A 23,455-nucleotide genomic window follows, 5' to 3' on the forward strand; every position below is an offset into this window, starting at 1 on the left:
TTGAGTAACCAGTGAAGGCTAGAGGCTCTTAACTTCATGTGAAGTCTCTTGGCCTCTATATGACGACGCCACGTAAGTCGTCTATCCAAGTGAATAACAATTTATGTAACAGTAACTGTCTGTGGAATGTTTATGTTATTTAGTGTGATAGGTGGACAATTTACTCGTATTCTCCAGTTATTCAACCATATCTCCACGAGTCTCAGATAATTGGCCAATTTCGTAGAAGCTACCTGCGGATCTGCATGTGAGCTAAGTATTGACGTATCATCAGCGAATGTTGATATGGTAAGTCCATCACACACAGGCAAGTCAGAAGTATATATCAAATAAAGTGTTGGTCCGAGAAGACTTCTCTGTGGGACACCAGCTTTAATTTCATAATTTCCTGTTACATAATCACAATATTTCACTCTAAAAACTCGGTCTGATATGTATGACTCCAGCAATCGATGCGTACTTGGTGGCAGTAGACACTTAATTTTGTGAATTAACCCCTTATGCCACACCTTGTCGAAGGCTTGGGCGATGTCCAAAAAGATAGCACAGCAGTATTTTTTATTTTCAAAAGATTTTCTGATCTCTCCAGTCAATCGGTTAATGGTTCCGTGTTGTTCACGAAAACCAAATTGATGAACTGGGATAATATTTTGGTTTTTTAAGTATGGCATAATTTTACATTACAATATATTCTCAAATAACTTTGATATGCATGGCAGTAACTTATAGGTCTGTATGAAGACGGCATTGTTAAATCTTTTCCTGGTTTGTGATCATTATGATCTGAGCAATTTTCCAATTTGTCACTAAAACGCCTAGTCTAATGATCGCAGAAAACAATACAGATAGCACAATTATAGCTATATTCGGTAGGTTTTTAATCATGGATGGCGTAATTTTGTCATATCCTGGAGATTTTTTTGTATTTATGTTATTTTTGATAACTTTTCGGACGTCCTCGTGACTTACTCTGATATGATCATCCGCTGTCTCATGAATAGGAGGATTTTCCAGTACAAAATCATTGTTGGCTGGATTTGGCTTAAATACACTACGTAAGTGCTCGGCAAAAATTAATACTTTGTCCTTAGCATTTCTTGCCCAATTACTGTCAGCTTTTCTCAACGGAGTTTTTCCCTCAACCGGTGGTTTGATATTACGTGTGGCTTTCCAAAGAGAAAAGTTCGTATGTTCAGTATTCTTCAAAATCTCAATGTATCTTCTGTTTCTGCGATCCTCTTCTAAACAAAGGGCTCTCTTCAGTTTTCTAGTAGCGATGGACAGCCACTGCTTTGCAGCAGGTGATCTATTTTGTTGCCACTCTCTTCTAAGCTTTCTCTTTTCCAGAAGCAATCGTTCCTGTTAATTTCAATGTAGAAAAGTTCAAATCGAATGCCTACAAACACTATTCCCGCTTTCCTCGCTCCCATGAGTTTACTTGTATCTGCTGAACAACACCCGTGATAATAAGCTGTAAAATAACAATAAGCTGCCACATTCTAAAGAATCGATAAACCGGATAACATTTTCATCACCTATAAGATCAACCGCCCTTCTTTGTATCCGGTCCAGCAGCTCTAGACTTGACCTCGAAGCTCCGGCCCATATGTGAGATTTATATTCCATTTTTAGACGAATGAAGCATATAATACTTTTCTTCGCAACATCGAATATAGAATAAAAAGGTTATCTGAAACTCCAACAGTTGTTTTACCCATACGTAGACGTTGGGTGACTCACAAACGTGTCAAGACGTTTGTGGTGGGGATTGGCTGGACGTTGGCAACCTTCCAACAAAATCTCAGATTGATATGAAAGGTAGAAAAGGTTCCTAAGTTCCTATTTTTTTAAAACAAGTGCTGGAATACAATAATACCAGGGGATTTGTTCCCGTTGAGTTCGGATATAACATTCTTAACTGCCCTAATTGTGAAAACTATTTTAGTCATAATACAAGATTACAGTCGGGAAGAAATGAATTTGTTAACAAAAATTTTGCCAAAAGGTTTGCCATTTCCTTAGCGGAATTGAAGCACCGGTGTTCTTCCGAATTCTCTTGACAAATAATCAGAAACTTTTGCTGGTTTTTGGGGCACAAGTATTCTAATTCGTATGCGATGTTCGTAGCTAAGTTTTTCGCGATCGAGTATGTTTGTACATTCATTACGTGCCTGTCTACGAAGTTGATCAGTATGCGGATTTTTGTTTCTGCACCAATTTCGAAATGCCATATTTTTAGTTCTAACTGCCTCACAACATGTTCTATTGAACCAACATTTGTCCATTGATTTGCTGGAAATTTTCCTTCTTGTTATGAAGAGTTTCATCTCCAACAGAACCGTGTTCATTACTATCTCGGCAGCTGGGTTTAAATTGCGAAACAAATTAAATAATCATTAGAATGAATATTGTTGTTAACAGGAATATCGAAGGTGACTAGGTCATATTAATCACTTGTATTGTTACCTTTACAGCCTTGAAGTTATTTAAAGAAAGATAAACTCTACCTCCAAGTAATACTAATTTGGGATTTTGGATTTCCTCCCAGTGATGCGTGTCATATTTCGCATGGACCATGTCAGCGTATGAGTTATATTGAGCAATCGTAATAAGTATACTCAATTATAATAATAATAATAAATTACTTCTGCTTAATATGAAAAATTAAGAAACTAAGTTAAACACAATTTTATATGAATATTTAGCTATTAAAAATTTGTGAATAAAAATTATGTAATAGATTCTAAAACTGTCTCCCTAACTTAGTTGTTTTCTTTAATTTGTAGTTAACAAATAATTAACTTAATTTAAAACTCACCTGATGCATGCGAACTTTGTCGTATAATCTGTTTCCTTTTCAAATGCCAACACGACGAGGAATTCGATCTCTGAGAACAGCAGCACAGATTCGAACCATTTAAAGAATTTAAACTGCAAGCATCATTTTGGCACAATTCAGTGACATAATCGATGAGAGCGTCATCGTTTGAGGGCAAGTCATTGTTGCGGCGTTCAAGTAAAGGAATATAAGTGACATTAATGGAATTTGATCTGAAATAGAAATAAGTAAAAAAAAATATATAAATTATTAAATAAAGCAATAATTGCATTTTATTAATAAAATTTTAGTGTTTCCCTTTCAAAAGAATTCACTGTGCAGAGCTTAATTTATTAAGTTTTTAAAATAAATGCAACAGCCTAAAGGTATGCTGTGATTTTGTTGGCGTTTAATTTAAATCAAAATAATTTCGTTGTTGTAAAACGAAATAACACACAAATTAACAAAAATATTAGTGGGGTAGACTTCTAGTAAAACAAAAAACAACAATTCACACACATTTCACCACTCACCCATACTTCTTTGTATGTTTTTTTTCTGGGATTGTGAGTTTGTGTTTACACAACAAACAACATGCTTGTTATTAGAATTAATCATGCATTTTATTTTTAATTTATTGTTTAATTTCCAAAATAAAACAAAACAAAAAATAACATTTAATTGTAGATGCTGTTGTTTTGGTTAAGCAAAATTTCACCTGTTCCACTTGTATACGGGCAATTTGCTCGTCGTACTGTCATAATTTGCGCGTGTAGACATCGTGGCAATTTCATCATTTTGTTTCGTTGCATTCGCCTCGGGCATATTATCGTTTATAACAGAGAGTGGGAAAAACTAAAATTAAAGTTTTGTTTAATTTTAATTAAATAAACATCAATATTTTATTGAAACTATTATTTGTTTTAAATGATGTGCGAAATTTTTATTTTTTTTTTGTACAACGTGTGTATTTCTTTAAATTTCAAAGTAGAATATATCTTTTCTTTTTTGGGTTTGTATATAAATTGGGTGTTAATCGACAATATATGGTTGCGGGAAAATAGTACTTTTTTCGAGTAGTTCGTAATATTAGTTCAATAAAGGGTTTGTAATATTAATAAATAAAAAGTATCCATGAATTGATAAGAAATTGTACAAGAGTTATAACATGGTTGTGGTAAATATTTTATGATAAGATTTATGATTTTAGTCCAGACATATTATGATCATTATTAGTATCATGAAATATAATATTATGATCAAATAATCATCATAATAAGTTCTAAAGTAATCATATCATGATCCAAAACAATCATAATTTAACCCAAAGTAATAATATTATGATCCACTGAAATCATATTATGATCCATTTGACATTTTGGCCAAACAGGGGTTTCTTCTCATCCATATAACTTATTACCTAATGTTCTCAGCAAAATGTGTCCCAAATAGTTTAGATAGCTATTTCTTCAATCTTTCAAAAAAATAAAAAACATTTTTTTCCAAAATCAAAATTTTGTTTGACTTTTTTCAAAATGGCCCCTTTTTCCTCAAAAGAAAGCTTATGTATGTCTCTTTCATGAAGACCTTTTTGGCCGCGAGTGGGTTTTCTATCAAAATAAATATTTTGTAACTCAAGACATACAATTTTTGACTTTTTTTGTTGCAAAATCTAACTTTTTTTCAAAATTAATTTTTTTTGTCCCTATAGAAAACTTAGGTCCTTTCCTTTAAGAGGGTTTTGGTGGCTTAGTAAGATGAGAGTGGGATAGATATCAAAATACACAATTTTTGGATTTTTTTTGCAAAATAAAAAACTTTTTTGACTTTATTTTTAAAATGGGCTGTTTTTTAATTTTTTTTGCTCAAAAAAAGCTTAGCTTATTTATTAAAGAGCTTTTTAGTCACTTAGTGGGATTCAATAGTGAAAAAATTGTATGAAAAACAAATTTTTTTTGGTCAAAAAAAAATTTGGGTAAAAAATATTTATCCCAATTTTGATCCATTATAGGTCCGACTTATATACGCAGTTACAAAGGTCTTTGAAATATCAATCATTATTGTCTATATTAATGACATAGTAATCCAGATATACATACTATGTAGGTCAAATATAGGTAAACAATCGAGGTTGCTTTGGTTTTTTCCTTATATCTAAGCCATTTGTGAACCGATTTTCTCGATTTTAAATAGCAACCAAGCAGGAAGAATTCCCGATATATTGATGTATAAATCATGTATGTAAGTTATTTGGGGCAACGGAAAGTTGATTTCAACATGCAGACGGACAGACGGACATGGGCATATCGAATACGCTATCGATAACGATCCATAATTGGAATGATTTTTGTAATAAACATTATGAATCGAACATGACTTTTTTTTCCAAACTTTTTTCAATCAGAATAATAACATAAATCATAAATATAATAAAATTGTACATGACGCAAATTTTTGCTTTCATTGCATAAATTTGTAGACATTTTATAATAAATTGCATTATAATTATTTTTATCAAATATTTTTGCATAACAGCCCTATATTGACCAATCTTTTAAGATGAATCAATAACATCTGAAACAAAGAAAAGTATCACTAAACATTCCATAACATTGAAGCATTGAAGAAGATGTTCTTCAGAAAATACAGTAATTGTAGAGCATATTTTCCCACATTCCAGCTGAAAATCATAAAAACATAAAAAAAAATTCAAGAAAAATTTCAAACACACAGACGGACATGGCCATATCGACTCCGCTATCTATAACGATTCAGAATATATATACTTTGTGGGGTCGCAAATGAAAAATGTAGAAATTACCAACGGAATGACAAACTTATATATACCCTTGCCACTCATGGTGAAGGATATAAAAACTCACACATACGAGTGATGTTTTTGTTTTCACATAGTTTTTTGTTACTAATATATTCTCACCACTTAGGTTTTTGACAACTGAGTTAGGTCTTTGACAGGAGAGTTTCTGCTCTATGTATATTGTCTCTATGCTCTCAACATTCTCCAACAGAAAATAATTTTTGACCTTATATCTAAATTTTTCCATGACAAATACATAGACTTGAAGTCTACATTCCATGACAAATACATAGACTACATAGACTTCATAGGCATCCAATGCAATATCCGATTTAATATATATTTGCATATTATGCACAATATTTATCACGACCGAAACCCAAACCATCACGACCAAAATCCCAAAAACCCTTGAAACTTTTTTTCAAGATGATTTTAATAGGAGAAAACACTAAAATATTACTATGTGTAAGTATCAGTGTTGCCAACTCTTGGTGAACAAAAAGGGCTAAATACTTAAAAAAAAGGCTAAAAAAAGGGCTAAAAAGTGGCTAAAAAAGGGCTAACATTTTTAATTAAAAAAATACATACATTTGACACAAAAAACAACTTAGAATGTTACATTTGGCTATGCCGAATAGTCAAACAAAAATGTATGAATATAACACACGTTCAAATGCAAGAAAATAAGAATATTTATTCCTGTATGTTGATCCTTAACTTTAAAATAATGTAATATGGGGCCACACGTATATCATATGCCGATGTTTTTAAAGCCTCGTATTTATCACCTGGCCTGCAAAATGCTCCTAGGCAAATTTTTTTATATGAAAGACAAATTATGTATAAAGTAATCCTTTGTGATAACATCGATGGAGAATATTTTGATAAGTGAATATATGGCAAATATGCCTCTCATGTAATGCAGAAAAAAAAAATATTGTAAAAATTATATTTGCAAAAACATTTTCATTGGCAAAAACATAAATTTTGTAAACATATCAAAACTAAGGTAGCCAAAATATGTAAACATAAATATTTAATTTAAATTTGGAAAAAAGTCAATTTTTTATATTTGACCAGATAAAAATGATCATAGCTAAATTATTATCGATAATGAACTGAATTTTTCTATCTAAATTGGTTGGATTGTAGTCCTTGAAAACGGTATACTACATGGCATGTGTTATAAAATATTTGTTAAAGTACTATATTTACGTCAATACATCGCCGAGATAAAGTTAAAAGTATTCTCTTTAACCCTATACATATATGATTTTGTAAACGCCCGGACCCGCGCGTAAAACATTAACAATTTTTATTCAAATAACGTCCATTTTCTCTATATAAGTTATGGCATTTTTTTAATGAATGGAAGGTTCCAACAATTTGTATGTGCTTAAATTGTTTACTGGTTCAACATTTTTAGATAATTTTTGTCATAATATCCCTGCCAATTTTTTTTTTTTGAACTGATTTTACTAATTTTCAACAGCAAAAATTTCAGATCATTAGAGTAAATATATATATGGCTAAATGAAAATAAAAAAGGCTAAAAAAATGCCTAAAGGCTAAATTAATTTTTTTGTGGCTAAACAAGATTGAAAAGGGCTAAATTTAGCATAAAAAGGGCTAAATTGGCAACACTGGTAAGTATTTAGAGCTTTTTGTAACATTTTATTGGCATAATAATAGTTTGAACAATAATTTTTTTAGTTTTTGTATACATATATTTACAGAGTATATATTGTTTTATTATAAGAGAAAAATCTGTCACGTACAGTATGTCACGTAAGATATTAAATTTTATTTATTATAAAATCATCCAAAGATTGTTTTTATTTAAATATAACAGATTGTAAAGGAAAAATATTTCGTTTAGTGTAAAAAATTAAAAGAAAACATAACGCCTCTCACGATTCGAAAATTTTCGCATATTTCTACATGTTCTTCAAAATGACTTCCATTTTATGTCACGTACGATATACCCTTATTTCGCTCGATATTTTGGACAACAATGTTTCGAAAGAACTTTTTATTACATATTTTCAAATATAGTACCCCCTGAATGGAAAATAAAGACCAAATTATTTTTCAGATACTATTATTTTTGTAAAATCTATTCCACTCTATAGGCGTACAAATGTCACGTACGATGTCTGTTTATAACTATCATCAAACAAATTTCTTGTTTTTTTTATTTATTCTCCAATAAACTTTATATTTTACTTAATTTTAAGTATTTAATGCATAATAAAAAAGAAAACACCAACAAACTCAATTTAAATCCATTTTCATCCCACACTTTCATTCAAATAATTTTCACAATTTATTTAATTTCATGCTCAAAACTTTCATCTGTTTATAGATGATAATTTGTTTATGTCTATTTATGAACTTTTTTCCGGCCAAACATTCAGTCAGTCATTCATTTATTTATTCTATTTTGAAATATGAACGAATAATTCATAATGAAAATGTAGTGTTAATTCTAACACTTCTTAGCAAAAACAAAAACAACAACACCAACAGATTGAACCCTACCAAACAACAACTAAATTAAGCAATAACAAACGAACAAACAACACAACACCTACAATATCAATAATAATGATAGCAATAACAACAACATAATTTTAAGAGAAAGAAATTTTGTTACCATTTAACACACACTACCGGCATATTGTCTGCTGTTCTTGTTATTGTTCAAACTATTGTTTTGTTGTTATTCTTGTTGTTTGTTTCTATTTTCCCCAAATACAAGTCCCGTTTTCTTTACATCTCTTCTCTCGTTAATGAACCAATTGGTTGGGCCTTTCTCTCTCTCTCTAAAACATGCTGGTGTATGTTTTTGTTTAAGGCCTTTTCAAATGTAAACAAATCATTATTTTTCTTTGTTGTTGTTTATTGTATAAGTTGGAAAGTGTGTGTATGTGTGTGTATGTATGTTTATGAATTTTCCTAATGGCAAAACGTGCTTTATTTTTATAACACACTGTATAGGAAAAATAGTGTGTGGTTGTTGTTTGCTTGATTGTGTCTATTTTCTTGCACTTTCAATTTAAATGTTTATTTATGGTGGAATTGATTTTGTTTTATTTTTTTATTTTTTGGTTTCTTTGCATTTTTATTGTAGATCAAGTGCAGTAAAGGCATTAAAATGTTGTTATTATTATTGTTGCTTTAAAGGTTTTACTTTTTATGATTGGCTGAAAGGTGGTATATTTGATTTGTTTTTAAGTTTGTAACATCTTGAAAATTTAAAGTAAAAAATTAGTGTCGTTATTATTAGGTCAATTTTATATTTTTTGATTCTATTACATTTTAAATGAGGAAAATGCTATTTTTAACAATAGTTTTCTAACGTGTCACAAGGGGCAGAATCAAAAATTTTTTGGAAATAAATTTGGAATTTCTAAACGGCTGGTTCTATCGGGATAAAATCTGAGTTAGGTCCTACAATTGCTCCAGGGGGCCGTGTAACATTTTTGAACACGTGACATTTTTGTGTTTCCTATCGGTTTTCAAAGATTTTAATATATTTGTGCAATAATTTTGAAGAACAGGGTTTTAAAGTGGTATATTTTTGAATTTAATTGAGATATTGACTTGACTTTTTTGACTTTTTTTGTAAGACCAAAATTAACTTATTTAAAAAAAAAATAGTTCGGAATAAATGTGGATCAAATTGTTACTAATATTTGATATCCTACGAAAATTTTTATACAAATTTTAGTTTTAGAAACTCAATAAATATGTAATATGTAATAAAATGATTATTTATTATTAACAAAACTCAATGAAATTTTCAACGTTTTTTAAATTTGTCATTCATAATAACAAAGTGTAAAAAAACTTGTGAAAAAATCAAGGGGAATCCAGCAATTCCTAAAAATTGGAGCGAAAATCCCAAAAATTATATTTTTTATAATTTTGCTCATAGGGTCCACTTTTCTTCAGGGATGTGAAAATACTTTGGGGATAAATAGGGAACACATCAAGGTTTCCAAAGCTCCATTCCGTTTTCTGCTCCCAACTTTGGGATTTTCGAAAATGTGGCCCAAAATTTAAATTTTGATAAAAAAAAACAAATTCCGAAGGGCATAGAGACGACATATTCGAAAAATACGACAATTTTTTTATATCAAAATATTCTCTGTGAAGATACCTCACAGAAAAACACAAAATTGCGATATGTTCTTAAAGAAAATTTTATTTAAATAAAAAAAATAGTTAAGTCACCTTTTCGCCCAAAAAATATTATTTTTTTAGTTTTTAAATTGAAAATCGTTTATTTTTGGATCCATAACTGATATTAATCTGAAATCTTTTATATATAATTGGTAATTTAGTTGTCTAACTAACAAAGAAAATTCTGTCCAAAATTACGACGTATATTTTTAAAAAAAGCGGAACAAGTTATGACAAAATTTTAAAATTTAAATTTTTAAATGCCTATAACTCGGAAATTATAAGAGATAAATAGCACACACAAGCATGTTTTTTGAAAAAAGCTGGTCTGAGTTTTTTTTTACAGGGTGTCAAAGTTTTAATTTTTTGATGGAAGGGAGCATTATACTAAACGAAAAAAATGTAGTAGGTTAATGTCTAAGAGAATCTAAAATTTCTTTTGAACTAAAAGAGATAACTTACATACGTATATTTGTTTTTTGTAGATCTTCTTAAGGACTATTTATTTTATAAATGTCAACACATTCGGATTATAAACGGATTTTTGGCGATTTTTTAAAAAAAAATATGAGAGCCGAGATGGCGAGTAATTTTGCTAATTATGCTAATTTTTATCTTTTTCATAAATATTTTAAACCTTAAATCTCGTTTTTGAAAGGACTTTTTTTGGTTTTCTCGAAAAAAGGGTCAAATTGACCCCTAAATACAGGAGCTAGAGGGTTAAGATCTTCCACAAAAATGATCCCCATAAAATTCCACAATATAACTCTGACAATAAGAATTCTCGCAGACATTAACTTACAACATTTTTTTCAGTTAGTATAATGCTCCCTTCGACCGAAAAATTAAAACTTTGACCCAGTGTAAAAAAAACTCAGACCAACTGGACTATCAGTTTATTCTACAAAAATGATCTAATCTATATGAACTTTCATACTTATAGGGTCGCTGTTCTGTAGCAATCAAAAAGTCTCAATTTGTTGGACAGTATTATTTTCAATTTGAAGTTTTTTTTAAATTTTTTTGGTTATACACCAGTGAATTTTTTGATTTTTTAGGATCATAAAAATCATTATATTCCGAATTAAATGTTTTTTTCAGAACCAAATATATTATTCAACTCAATCTCCAACAAACCGAAACTTTTAAATTTGAATCTATGGACAGATTTTAGGTTTTTATTATCTTAAAAAAAATCTAATAATTTTTGGTGTTTACTCACTTTTGAGGCTCACTGTATTTATTTATTTTATTGGAAGCATAATATTTGGGGAATGGGCATTACAAGTAAATGTTGAAAATTCTTGATTGCTACTCACTTGGGAGTGGCCAGGAATGATTCCTTTGTTGTAATGTCTATGCAGCTCACGACCTCCGGGGAATTGTTCGTGAAAATGTGCGCGGAAAACAGTCTGGTCATAGGAGGCACTCTGTTTCCACACAAAACAAAACACAAAATAACGTGGGTATCACCTGACCATGTTACGGAGAATCAAATAGATCATGTAGCTATCTCCAGGAAATGGCGCGGCTCTCTGTTGAATGTGCGAAACAAAAGAGGTGCTGACATAGCCAGTGATCATCACTTACTCATTGCAAGCGTGCGTATAAAGCTAGCAGCTGTAAAAAAGATAGCCCCATGTGTATCAAAGAGGTTCGATGTAAATAGACTGAAAATCCCTTCTGTCTCATCGAATTACTTAAGGTCCTTAAACGAATCATTGTTAAGAACAACCCATGAGGAACGGAAAGACTGGCAATTAACAAGGAACACGTTCATAAATGCAGCCATGGAGCATATAGGTCTTAAATTAATTAGACGTATAGAATAGATATCTGATGAAACATGGCGAATTATAAACGAAATGAAAAAACTTAAAGCTGCACTTAATTCCGCTACAACGGCTACTCTTGATCGTGAGGTAAAACGCAGTGCTCGTAGAGATAAACGTGCATGGACGAATTCCATAGCGCAAGAGGCTCAAGCTGCAGCTGAAACAAACCGAGCTAGTGACTTATATCGGTTCACTAAGAAGTTAGCGAGTAACAACACTTCAGTCTCCACCAAACCAATAAGGGATAACTCCGTCACACTTATTACCTCTAAAGACGAACAACTCGAGCTCTGGGCTACACACTTCTCTGAAATGTTCTCATCACGTCCTCAGATAAACCCTTCTATATTGAATTGTATTGATCATAATACATTTTTAAATATCAGCATTACTCCTCCCGTAATATCTGAGATTATATTTGCCATTAAATCGCTTAAGAACAACAAAAGCCCAGGCAGCGACAATATTTCCTCAGAACTATTTAAGGCAAACACTAGAACGACAGTAGAACTGATTCTACCGATTATGGGGGAAATATGGACAACAGAGAGAATTCCAGACGAGCTTAAAGAAGGCATTATTGTTAAAATACCTAAGAAAGGCGACTTAACAAATCGCAACAACTGGCGGGGAATCACTTTACTAAGCATGCTGAATAAAGTCTTATCTCAAATTTAAGGAAACAACAGTCTGGATTTTGCCCTAACAAGTCGTGCGTGGACCATATAAACTCATTAAGAGTAATCGTAGAGCAGTCAGTTGAATGGAGGTCTTCTCTGTATCTTATCCTTTTTGATTTCGAGAAGGCATTTGATACCCTGGCCCATAACGTTATCTGGAAAGCTCTCGAATGTAAAAGAGTACCACTTAACGACTAATAAAAAGTATGTACACCGGGGCAAGCTGCCGAATTTTACATGATGGCATGCTTAGTCGGAAGATTGAGGTTGGCACTGGCGTTCGTCAAGGGTGTGTGATGTCTCCACTGCTGTTCAATATAGTGCTGGATAGTGTTATGCACCAGGCAATGATGGGAAACAGGGGGATCGTATGGGGGCTGAACGAAAGGCTGGAGGACCTCGAATATGCAGACGATATATGCCTTCTCTATCATAGCTATACTGACATGGCCGCACAACTAAGGCGTCTCACCTACATATCAGAGAAAGCCGGGTTGAAAATTAATATAAAAAATACCAAAGTTATGAGAATAAATTCTGAAAACTTGAACCCCTTTCTAATAAATAATGAAATATTAGAAGAAATTGAAACATTCTGTTACCTCGGAGCTGTTATAAATCGAATTGAGGTATCTAGTGAAGACATTGTAAGCCGAATAAAAAAAGCCACACAATCTTTTGGTGAGCTCAGCAAGGTATGGAAATCGTCTTCAATATCATGCCGTGTTAAAATCAACATCTTCAACACCAACGTAAAATCAACTCTATTATATGGCTGTGAAACTTGGAACGCTGCCTCCCGAGATATTAAGACTTTGCAAGTTTTCGTGAATAAATGTCTCCGAAGAGTTCTACGAATCTTCTGGCCACGAACCATTTCAAACAACAACCTGTGGGCTGAAACACGTCAAATACCGTTGTGTGTAGAAATACAGAGAAGAAAGTGGAACTGGATTGGACACACACTCCGTAAGCCATTATCCGATATTGCCAGGAGTACTATAGAATGGAACCCTCAGGGGAGTCGCAGAAGAGGCCGACCAGCACATACATGGCGAAGGCAAATTGATAGCGAGGCTAGAAAAATAAAAGCTGGAGTGAAGTAAAAATGATTGCGATGAACAGATCTGACTGGAAGAACTTTGTTGAGGCTCTATGCTCCTTATAGGATCGAAGGGAATATATATATATATATAATATTTGAAAACGATATTATTTTCAATAATAAAATATTATTTAATAATCGCTTTCGCTATCATACCATTCTCTAGTTTATTAAGAATTTCAAGAAAGTAATATGTAGTTAATAAATATAATTTTAAATTTCAATACCTGCGAAGTGTATCTCAAATTCCATGCAACTGCACCTTCTACACATTTATAAATGAAATGTAAATGAACTTTGTTTATTTTTCACATGTTGTAAATGACCTTTACATTTTATTTATTGTACTCATCATACTCTAGTATTGAAATATTTATTTTCAATTTTCTTGTTGTTGTTCTAAATAAGAAAAAACAAATTGTATATTTCTCTCGTATTGACACAGTTGTATAGTGTTAAACTACTTTATAGTGTAAACACATTTACACTCATAGAAAGACAGACAGTTAGACACCCACATAGTGTAAATTTTTTCAATTAATAATATTGTTGCTTTGGTTTTTTTTCTTCTTTTTTTAGCAATAAAATTGCCTGTATTATTTTGTCATAATTTTGGTTTTATTAAGGAAATTTGAATGCAATTTTTATTGCTTCTATGTATGTAAAAGCAAATTGTAAAAAGAAAATGCGCAAATCTTAATATTCAAATGTATGGTAATTCCAAACCTTTGACTCATGTATAAAATTTTCAAAGTTTTAGTGAAACTCATTAAGTTCTATCATTATTATTATTTCTTTATTTAGTTTTTATATGATTTTTATTTTGTTTTAATAAATTCTTTTATATGTTTAGTCTGTGTCAGTTTTTTTTTTTAATTTTAAATAAATATTTAAATTCTCACATTCTTGAAATTCCTTTACGGTGCGAATCATATGAATAAAACAATTAAATAAATAATAACACCGTTTTGTTTTGTTGTCTTTGGTTTTGCAAAGCAATATAGAAACAAACACACAGCAATTCAAATTTGTTCCAGATTCTAAGTGGCAACATTTTATAATGAAATATTTAAGAAACAATTTTAATAAAAAAATTGGATATTTTTTCAAGTTACTTGGATTATAATTTAAAGAAAAATTACTTCTACAAGAATCTGTCTTAATTTGTTTAAAAGAATTATTATTTAAATCCTGGCTTATAATGAAATGGTTATAAGAAAACCATATTGCAATTGTCAACATATCGAGCCCTTAGCGCCAAATTATCGTATGCGACATTTTCAAAAAATGTTTGTTATTGCAAAAATTAAAATTTTATGGACTGGCTGATGTTTAAGCTTTCACAGAATATCAAAATTGTTAATAACTTCAAAATTATAGGGGGTAAGATTTTATCGTAAGTCAATGTTTACATTTTACAGTAAACGAATTTTATCGACACACAGTGGTATAGAAAAAAAGAGGGAAATAAATCTGTAACTTCTAAATGGTTAGATTGGTTTGAATTAAATTTCACATGCGCAAAGAAGAAGTGTTCTCGAGTTTAAGTTCTGAACGTGGACCTCAGCTACCCACCAGGGCCGCGACCAAGGGTTCTCAAAATAGGACACCTCGGGTATATTACATTTTTAAAATGATCCTATTTCTTCGTTTGTGTTCCGATTTCAAAAAAATTACACATATAAAATCTTTTCATCGAGTGCTACAAAAGACCTAGTCGTAGCTATCAATTGTCTCTTATACCTTAGGAGATATTCGCATTTGAAAATTAAATTTTCAACATTTTTATCCAACCTACTCCAGTTTTTTGATAACAGCGTATCCAAATATTTTCCGATTTTCTCCAGTTTTCCTTAATTGGACTAACAACATACGTATTTTTGAAATAAGAAAAGAACTGTTTAAAAATAATGCCTAAGTCCAAAGTTATATGCATTTGAATTTAAAAAAATTTGAAAAACCGATTTTTCGCAAATTTTTTGGGAAAAATAACTTTTTTTCTTTTTAAGTTATCGCAAAAAATTTCTAAAAGAATTTATAAGGAATTTATACATTCTGAAAGCCAAGATTTCATAAAATATTTTGAATGAAACAAAAATTCAAAATTTTTGTTACCGAGGGGACCAGGTCCTTTCAAAAAACACCTATTTTTTATGTAAAATTAAACTTTATGCCAAAAATTCTCAAATCGTATATTCGATATCAAAATATAATAACCGATTTTAAATAACCCAATATGCTTTTAATTATTTTGTAAAGGATTCCGATAACTCCGACCCTGGTATGGATATTATAGCCAAAAAAACTAAAAATTTCCATTTTTGGAATTTTTCAACACTTTTTTGGGAATTGCGGGATTGCTGATAATAAATTTCAAAATTCGTTTTTATTTTTCCATTTTCAATAGAAAATTAAGCATAACTGTGAAATTTCATTAAAAACTATTCATAAATAAATATTTTATTTCAATTCGAAAAATTTGTATCTATATAAAAATTCAATAAAAAATATTTTTTGTCATATTTTTCAATAAAGTATTCCATGAATTTTTAATTGTCAAAAGTTATAAATATTTTTGAAAAATAGACAAATTGCTTAAACGAAATTATAATATATCACATCATAAAATTTTTAATTCTATGTATAAATTTCAAAATAATCGAAAAAACCTTCTCCTGTAAAATTTGTGTTTTGTCGCTTACGATAATTTGGCGCTAAGGGCTCGATATCAACTTTGGTTTGATAAATGCTAGTACTTTATTTTCTGTAGCAGTAGTTAGGAGTTCACATTACAAAGTTGAGTTTAAATTAATTGTATATCTTCTTTCAATACTGAGATATCAACTGTAAAAGTTTATAACAGAACAATTTAAACACCCAATTAGTGGATTCACAAGTCATATTACACAGTGGGGCAGAATCAATATGTTTTGGAAATAAATCTGGCATTTCTAAACGGCTCATCCGATCGGTATAAAATTTGACATGGGGGTAGTCAAGGAGTATTCGAGTTTAAGTTATTAAAATGGCCCTTGCAAATGATCCAGGGGCGGCGCTATGGGGGCTCAAAGTAGGGTACATTCGACATGTAACATTTTTAAACACGTACCATTTTTTTGTTTCCCATACGATTTCAAAGCTTTTTTATATTTTTGGAAAGCGCTCGGCTAGGTCTTAAAAAAACGTGCTCGCGTGTGCTACTTATCTCCTATAATTTCCGCGTTATAGGCATTTTTAAATTGAAAATTTTAAAATTTTGCCATACCTTGGTCCGCTTTTTTTAAAATATAGGTCAGCCTTTTAGACCCAATGGACTCGAATTTTTTTGTTGGTTAGACAACTAAATTACAAATAACATACAAAATATTTCAAAACAATATCAATTATAGATCCAAAAATGAACGATTTTCAATTTTAATATTCAAAAAATAGTTGAATTTTGCTGTTTTTTGGGGCGAAAAGGTGTTTTAAATTTTTTTTTATTAAAAATAAACTTTCTTTAAGAACATATAACAATTTTATATTTTTCTGTAAGACATCTTTACAGAAAATATTTTGGTATAAAAAGCATGTCCTATTTTTCGAGTATTTCGCCCCAACGCCCTTTGGAATGTGACCTATTTTTTATCAAAATTTCAACTTTGGGCCACATGTTCTAAAATCCCAAAGCCGGTATCGGAAAATGGAAAGCAGCTTTGGAAACCCTGATGTGTTTCTTATTTATCCCCAAAGTATTTTCCTAGTCCCGGAGGAAGTCTGGACCCTATGGGTAAAATTGTAAAAAATACAATTTTTGGGATATTTTTCTTCAACTTTTAGGAATTGCGGGATACCCTTTGACCTTTACACAATTTTTTTTTACTTTTTCTTATTAAGAAAGACAAATTTTAAAAACATTGAAAATTTCATTGAGTTTTGTTAATAAATAAAGATTGTATTACATATTACATATTTATTGAGTTTCTAAAACTAAAATTTGTATCAAAAATTTAATAGGATTGCTAATATTAGGAACAATTTGATCCACATTTATTCTGAGCTAATAGTTTTTTGTTTAGATAAGTTAATTTTTGGTCTTAGAAAAAAAATTTCAAGTCAATATCTCAATTAGATTCAAAAATATGTCACTTTAAAACTCCGTTCTTCAAAAATATTGCAAAAAAATTTTTTACCGAAATCATTTTTGAAAATTTTTTGACTTTTTTTTCAAAATGGATCATTTTTTTCTCAAAAACAAGTTGAGATTTTTTTCCTTGAAGAGCTTTTTTGTCGCTTAGTGGGATTCAAGTTGGATATCTACCAAAATAAATGTTTTGTAACTCAAGACATACAATTTTTTTTTGGCAAAATCGAACTTTTTTCAAAAGTTTTTGATTTTGCAAAAAAAAAGTCGAAAATTTTATGTTTGGAGTTACAAAACTTTTATTTGAGAGAAAAAAGTGATAATTTTGAAAAAAAAATCAAAAATGGAAAAAATCTAAGCTTTTTTTTGAGAAAAAAAGTGACCATTTTGAAAAAAAAATTCAAAAAAGTTTTTGATTTCGATAAAAAAAATTCAAAATTTGAAAAAAAAATTCAAAAAAGTTTTTGATTTCGATAAAAAAAATTCAAAATTTTTTTTATTTTTTTTTAATATTTTTTTCGAAAGATTGAAGAAATAGCTATCTAAACTATTTAGGACACCTTTTGCTAAGAACAATAGGTAATAAGTTACATGGATGAGAAAAAACATCTATTTGCCCAAAATGTCAAATTTTGACGCCCTCTAACTCAGAGAGTTCTCGAAGGATCTTGTTGAAAAATTATGTCGGAATTACTATCCAATAGGACTAACCTTGGTTCAAATATCGGAAGACATCGATTTCCAAAGTTGGTTCACTAGACATGAAATCCCCGCATATATTTTGTGGGTCCTTATAAGATTCAAAGACGATCTACCGATGTCCGTCCGTCCATCTGTCTATTAAATACACGATAGGACCCAAACGAAAGGAGCTAGGTGATTGAAATTCCACAGATACTCTCTGCTAAGCAGGTTTGTTTAGCCAAACAAGGTACCCCTTAGAAAATGGCTTGTGAATAAAATATATAAAACTTGTTTTCACTTTTTTTACAAAGATGAAGAATGAACACAAACTTTTCTAAACATAAAATACCCAAATTTATTTTCAATACAGAAAGATAAGAATCTAAATTTTGCTATTTCAAGAACAAAGTTTAATAAACTTTTCACAATGTTATTAATTTAAACACATTTTGTTTTATATTTTTATCTAATATAGCTACCGAATCTTGAAGAATAGAAACAAAAGACAAGAAAAATAAATATAAAAAAATGTAATTTACAATTAAGACTACGTAAAATGAATCTCAAAATAAATGAAATCTAATGTTATCGCAAAAAAAAAAACAAAACAACACATCCATTTGATGATAAAAATTACTGATAAAAAAAAACTCTGAAAAAAAAAATAGATAAAAAAATCAGTAAAATTTAAATTAAGATTTTTCTTGAATATGTGTAAGACAAAAATTAAGTAGAAATTTTGACAAAAAATAATTGCAATTTTATGTGTTTTTTTCAGCAGCAACAACACAATGTTACAATTTTCAAATATGTAAATTTGTTTGTATTTGAAAAATTTATGGTTGTTTTGAACACTCATGCACATTTTTCATAAAAGAACGCGTCATTGTTGAAAATTGTCAAAAATTATTAATTTTAAGAGTTTTTTTTTCTGTTTTTTTTAATAAATTTTTAACAGATGATGATGTGTAAAATTCAAAATTTTTTTTTTATTATGAAATAAAATGTGTAAAAATATAATGATTGCATTTAGCCATGGTTGTTTATGATAATGGGAATTATAATTGGCCATGTGTTAGCTTGAGTAATAGATTTAAAGAAATAATTATTTAATTTTAAATTAGTTTAAATTTATAAAATTAGTTTAGCTTTAAAATGATTTAAAAATAAATTCCCTTAATAGCTTTGATTTCATTTCGAATCTTTATTAATTGTGGGAACATAATTATCATTGAAACATTTAGAGTTTATAAACCAGTGATCGGCACATATAACCTCTATAGGGCGATCATGGGTAATTTACTTTCTTACCCGGTGAAATTAGTGAGTGGAGCCCCTCAATTTTGTTTTTGAGTCAGTATTAAAAGAGAACGTTTCTGAATTCATTTGAAGTGAGAACGCATAAAGAGAACAAAGTTTCTTATATTTTTTTATTGAAATTCACTTCAAATGAATTCAGTAACGTCCTCTTTTAATACAGATTCAAAAACATAATTGAGGGGCTCCACTCACTAATTTCATATTTCTTGGTTCATTATTTCAAAAACTTCTATGAGAAGAAAGAAAAAGTATAACTTAAAAATGTGGAATTTTTTTACAATTGTTAGGTTTTATTTTAAAACATTTGTACAATATAAATTTATTCAAATTATTGGCTATTGTTAGCTATGACCTTTTCCCATATTTCTGGATACTTTATTACAAAGTGATGCGTATCCCAGAGAGAGCGTTCTGCATCGCTCGAAACAAATAGTAGTCGGACGGGGTACGATCTCGACTATAAAGTGGGTGAGATAAGACTTCATGATGAAATATTAGGATTTCATGTCTGGTCGCATATTCTGGGAGTTTTTAGTCCAATGCTACACAGAGGGGCAGAATCAAAATTTTTTGGAAATAAATCTGGCATATCTAAACGGCTGCTCCGATCGGGATAAAATTTGACGTGGGCGTAGCCTAGGATTATGGACTCAAAGTAGGGTAAAATTTTTAAACACTTGCCATTTTTTTTATTCATATCCGATTTGATAGATTTTTATATTTTTGGACAACGCTTGGCTAGGTCTTGAAAAAACATGCTTGTGCTATTTATATCTTATAATTTCCGAGTTATAGCCATTTCAAAATTTAAATTTTAAATTTTGCCATACCTTGAACCGAATGAACTAGAATTATTTGTTAGTTAGACAACTAAATTGTATCAAAATTTAATAGAATTGCCAATATTAGCAACAATTTGATCCACATTTAATCCGAGCTATTTTGTTTTGTTTTGTTTAGATAAGTTAATTTTTGGTCATACACAAAAAAAAATTTCAATTACACAGAGAAAACAGATTTGTGATAGCAACCGAATTTGTTGCCAATCGAATGATTCTATCTTAGTGACCGAATATTACAGTTGTGCCTACAATATTTTGTAAGGGGTAACTAAAGTTTGGTTGCCTCAACTGAATTTCTTCTTTATCAACTGACTTTCTGTTGTTAGAACTGAAAATTTCTATGTGTGCTACCGAATCATTCGATTGGCAACAAATTCAGTTGCTATCACGAATCTGTTTTCTCTGTGTAGATTCAAAAATATGCCACTTTCACTTTCCGCCCTTCAAAAATATTGCACTTTTTCATACTAACAAATGTTTATAAATTTTCTTAATATTTTATTCAACAAGAAGTCAATAGCTCTTACTTAGTCACATATGAAATGAAAAAGTGCAATCCTATTAAAATTTTGATACAAATTTTAGTTTTAGAAACTCACTGAAATTTTCAAAGTTCTTTAAATTTAACATTCATAATAATAAAGTGTAAAAAAACTTGTAAAAAGGTCAAACGGATTCCTGCAATTCCTAAAAATTGGAGCGAAAATTCCAAAAATGGTATTTTTTACAATTTTGCCCATAGGATTCATATTTCCTTTGGGGCTAGGAAAATGCTTTGGGGATAAATAGGGAACATATCAAGGTTTCTAAACCTGCTTTCAGTTTTCTGATCTCAGCTTTGGGATTTTAGAACATGTGGCCCAATGTTGAAATTTTGATAAAAAATAGAACATATTTTTTATACTAAAATGTTCTCCGTAAAGATACCTTACAGAAAAACATAAAATTGGTATATGTTCTTAAAGAAATTTAGTAAAAATTTGCAAAAAACAGCAAAAATTTACTATTTTTTGAATTTTTAAATTGAAAATCATTTATTTTTGGACCCATAATTTCTATTGCTTTGAAATATTTGGTATATTATTGGTAATAAGATTTATTTATGCGTCCTGACTTTGCACCCGAAAATATATAAATTAATTGGTGTGCCAACTCGGGAGGGAGCCAAATACAATTGACCATGTGAAAAACAGAAATATTCCAAATGTAAGCCAGCAATAGTCAATAACACAGTGCAACAGTGAAGAAAACACACGATCATGACTATACAGGTTCGACTCAACTACCAAAGGGTAGTAAAACCCTATACTCAGTTTGTCCATTATGATGACCGATTTTTTTTTATGGGCCCCCAAAGTTTCTGAAAATCAGTGGGGCCTCTAAAAAAGGTGTCATCAGTTTTTGGTTAACAGCTAATTCACACTTTGTGATACGGCTTAACTTTATATGGCAATAATATAGCTAAGAGTCCGCCAAATAAATTCTGTAAAAACTTGTTTCCAAAAAAATAGCTTTTTCGTGCACTTATGTTGAAAAAATATAAGAAGAAAAATTTTTTTTTTTTACTTTTTTTTAGAATATAAACAATATTTATGAGTTGTTCAACTTTACCGTAGCTACAACTTTGAGCTACGGTAAAGTTGAACAACTCATGAGATCATATCAATGCATTCTGAACGTGTCTTGTCACTCTAAATAGCACATAAAGACTACTTTGTAGCTTAACAATTTTTACTATTATTTGACTCTAAAACAACGATTTTTTGTTAAAATAGTATGATCAAGTCCACAATTCTATGTTGTGATGTAGGTTTGAGTAAAAAATTCTAAAAACGCAAAGCACCGATCCTCATATTTGCATAGCCCTATATATTGTTTATATAAATACAAAACGTTTTTACTATCATACTGTAAATAACGTCAAAGTGGGCTATTTTCTAAAAAATCACAGTTTTTGGAACACATTTTCCCCGTTTTAGGAAATTCGATGTTTGAAAACAAAGAATGACAACATTAGTGATGCCATTGACTTAAGAACATTTAGATCTATATTACTTCCAAATTTTATTGTGATGTCTGTAACTGTTCAAATTTTACATTAATTCAAAGTTTTTATTTTTCTTGATGGAAAATCACAATTTTATAATATTGTTAGTTTTTAAGGTAAAATACATCCGAAAAAACACAAAATTAATTCATTTCACTAAAATGTCAATCTCCAAGTCATAAGGTTTCCACCGATATCAAAAACTTATATAAAAGGCTTATATTTACTCTTCAGAAGCTCCACAAACCTTTCCCACTTTCAAAAATTTTAATGTTTTTTCATATCTTGCATAAAGCCGGTCTTGCGTGATCAAGATTGGATAAAGTGATGCGCCCGGATCATACCGATAATGATTTGCCCATTCTTCGTTATTCCAGCACAATAGAGAAGTATACACTCGAACATACATTTTTTACAAAAAATTTTTGTTTTAGAGACAAAAAATAGTCAAAAACTAACATTTTTAAGCTACAAAGTGATTTTTGACAGCTATTTAGAATGCCTAGATATATTAGGATTGCATTAATATGTTCACAAGAGTTATTCAAATTTACCGTAGCTACAACTTTGCAAAATATTGTTATTGAAAAATAAGGAGTACCTGGAAGTTATTCTAAAAAAAGTAAAAAAAACAAAATTCTTCCTATATTTTTTCAACAAAAGTTCACGAAAAAGCTATTTTTTGGAAACAAATTTTAACAAAATTTATTTTTTATTAGCTATATTATTGCCATATAAAGTTAAGCCGTATCACAAAGTCTGAATTAGCTGTTAACAAAAAACTGATGACACCTTTAATCAAATGCCGCCAACATTAAATCGATTCTTTCTCTTGATCGAGCCATTCGGGAGCGATTGGCTTCTAGCCTTTCGATATGATTTTGGGGTGTCTCTGCAGCTCTCGATAAAGATGCACTGCGGCGCCTTTACTGAAGCCTTGATTTGCGTTTTCTTTCCGTTTCTACGGCTCTAGTCGTAGATGACTATTCGGG

The 23,455-nt window shown here is 30.2% G+C and overlaps 1 protein-coding gene across 2 annotated transcripts in view; it reads right to left on the reverse strand.

Moving 5' to 3' along the window:
- LOC135957872 (uncharacterized) overlaps window positions 1-23,455 on the reverse strand; it is a 301,876-nt gene that overhangs the window by 121,724 nt on the left and 156,697 nt on the right. For both annotated transcript variants that reach the window (XM_065508702.1, XM_065508691.1), the window contains exons 3-4: window positions 3,537-3,673; window positions 2,819-3,051 (exon numbers count right to left, since the gene is read on the reverse strand). In XM_065508702.1, coding sequence (XP_065364774.1) covers window positions 2,819-3,051; window positions 3,537-3,643 — 340 coding nt within the window. In that variant the 5' untranslated portion in view covers window positions 3,644-3,673. The remainder of the gene's footprint in view (window positions 1-2,818; window positions 3,052-3,536; window positions 3,674-23,455) is intronic.

This window comes from Calliphora vicina, chromosome 1, assembly GCF_958450345.1.
Source record: "Calliphora vicina chromosome 1, idCalVici1.1, whole genome shotgun sequence".
Lineage (NCBI taxonomy): Eukaryota > Metazoa > Arthropoda > Insecta > Diptera > Calliphoridae > Calliphora > Calliphora vicina.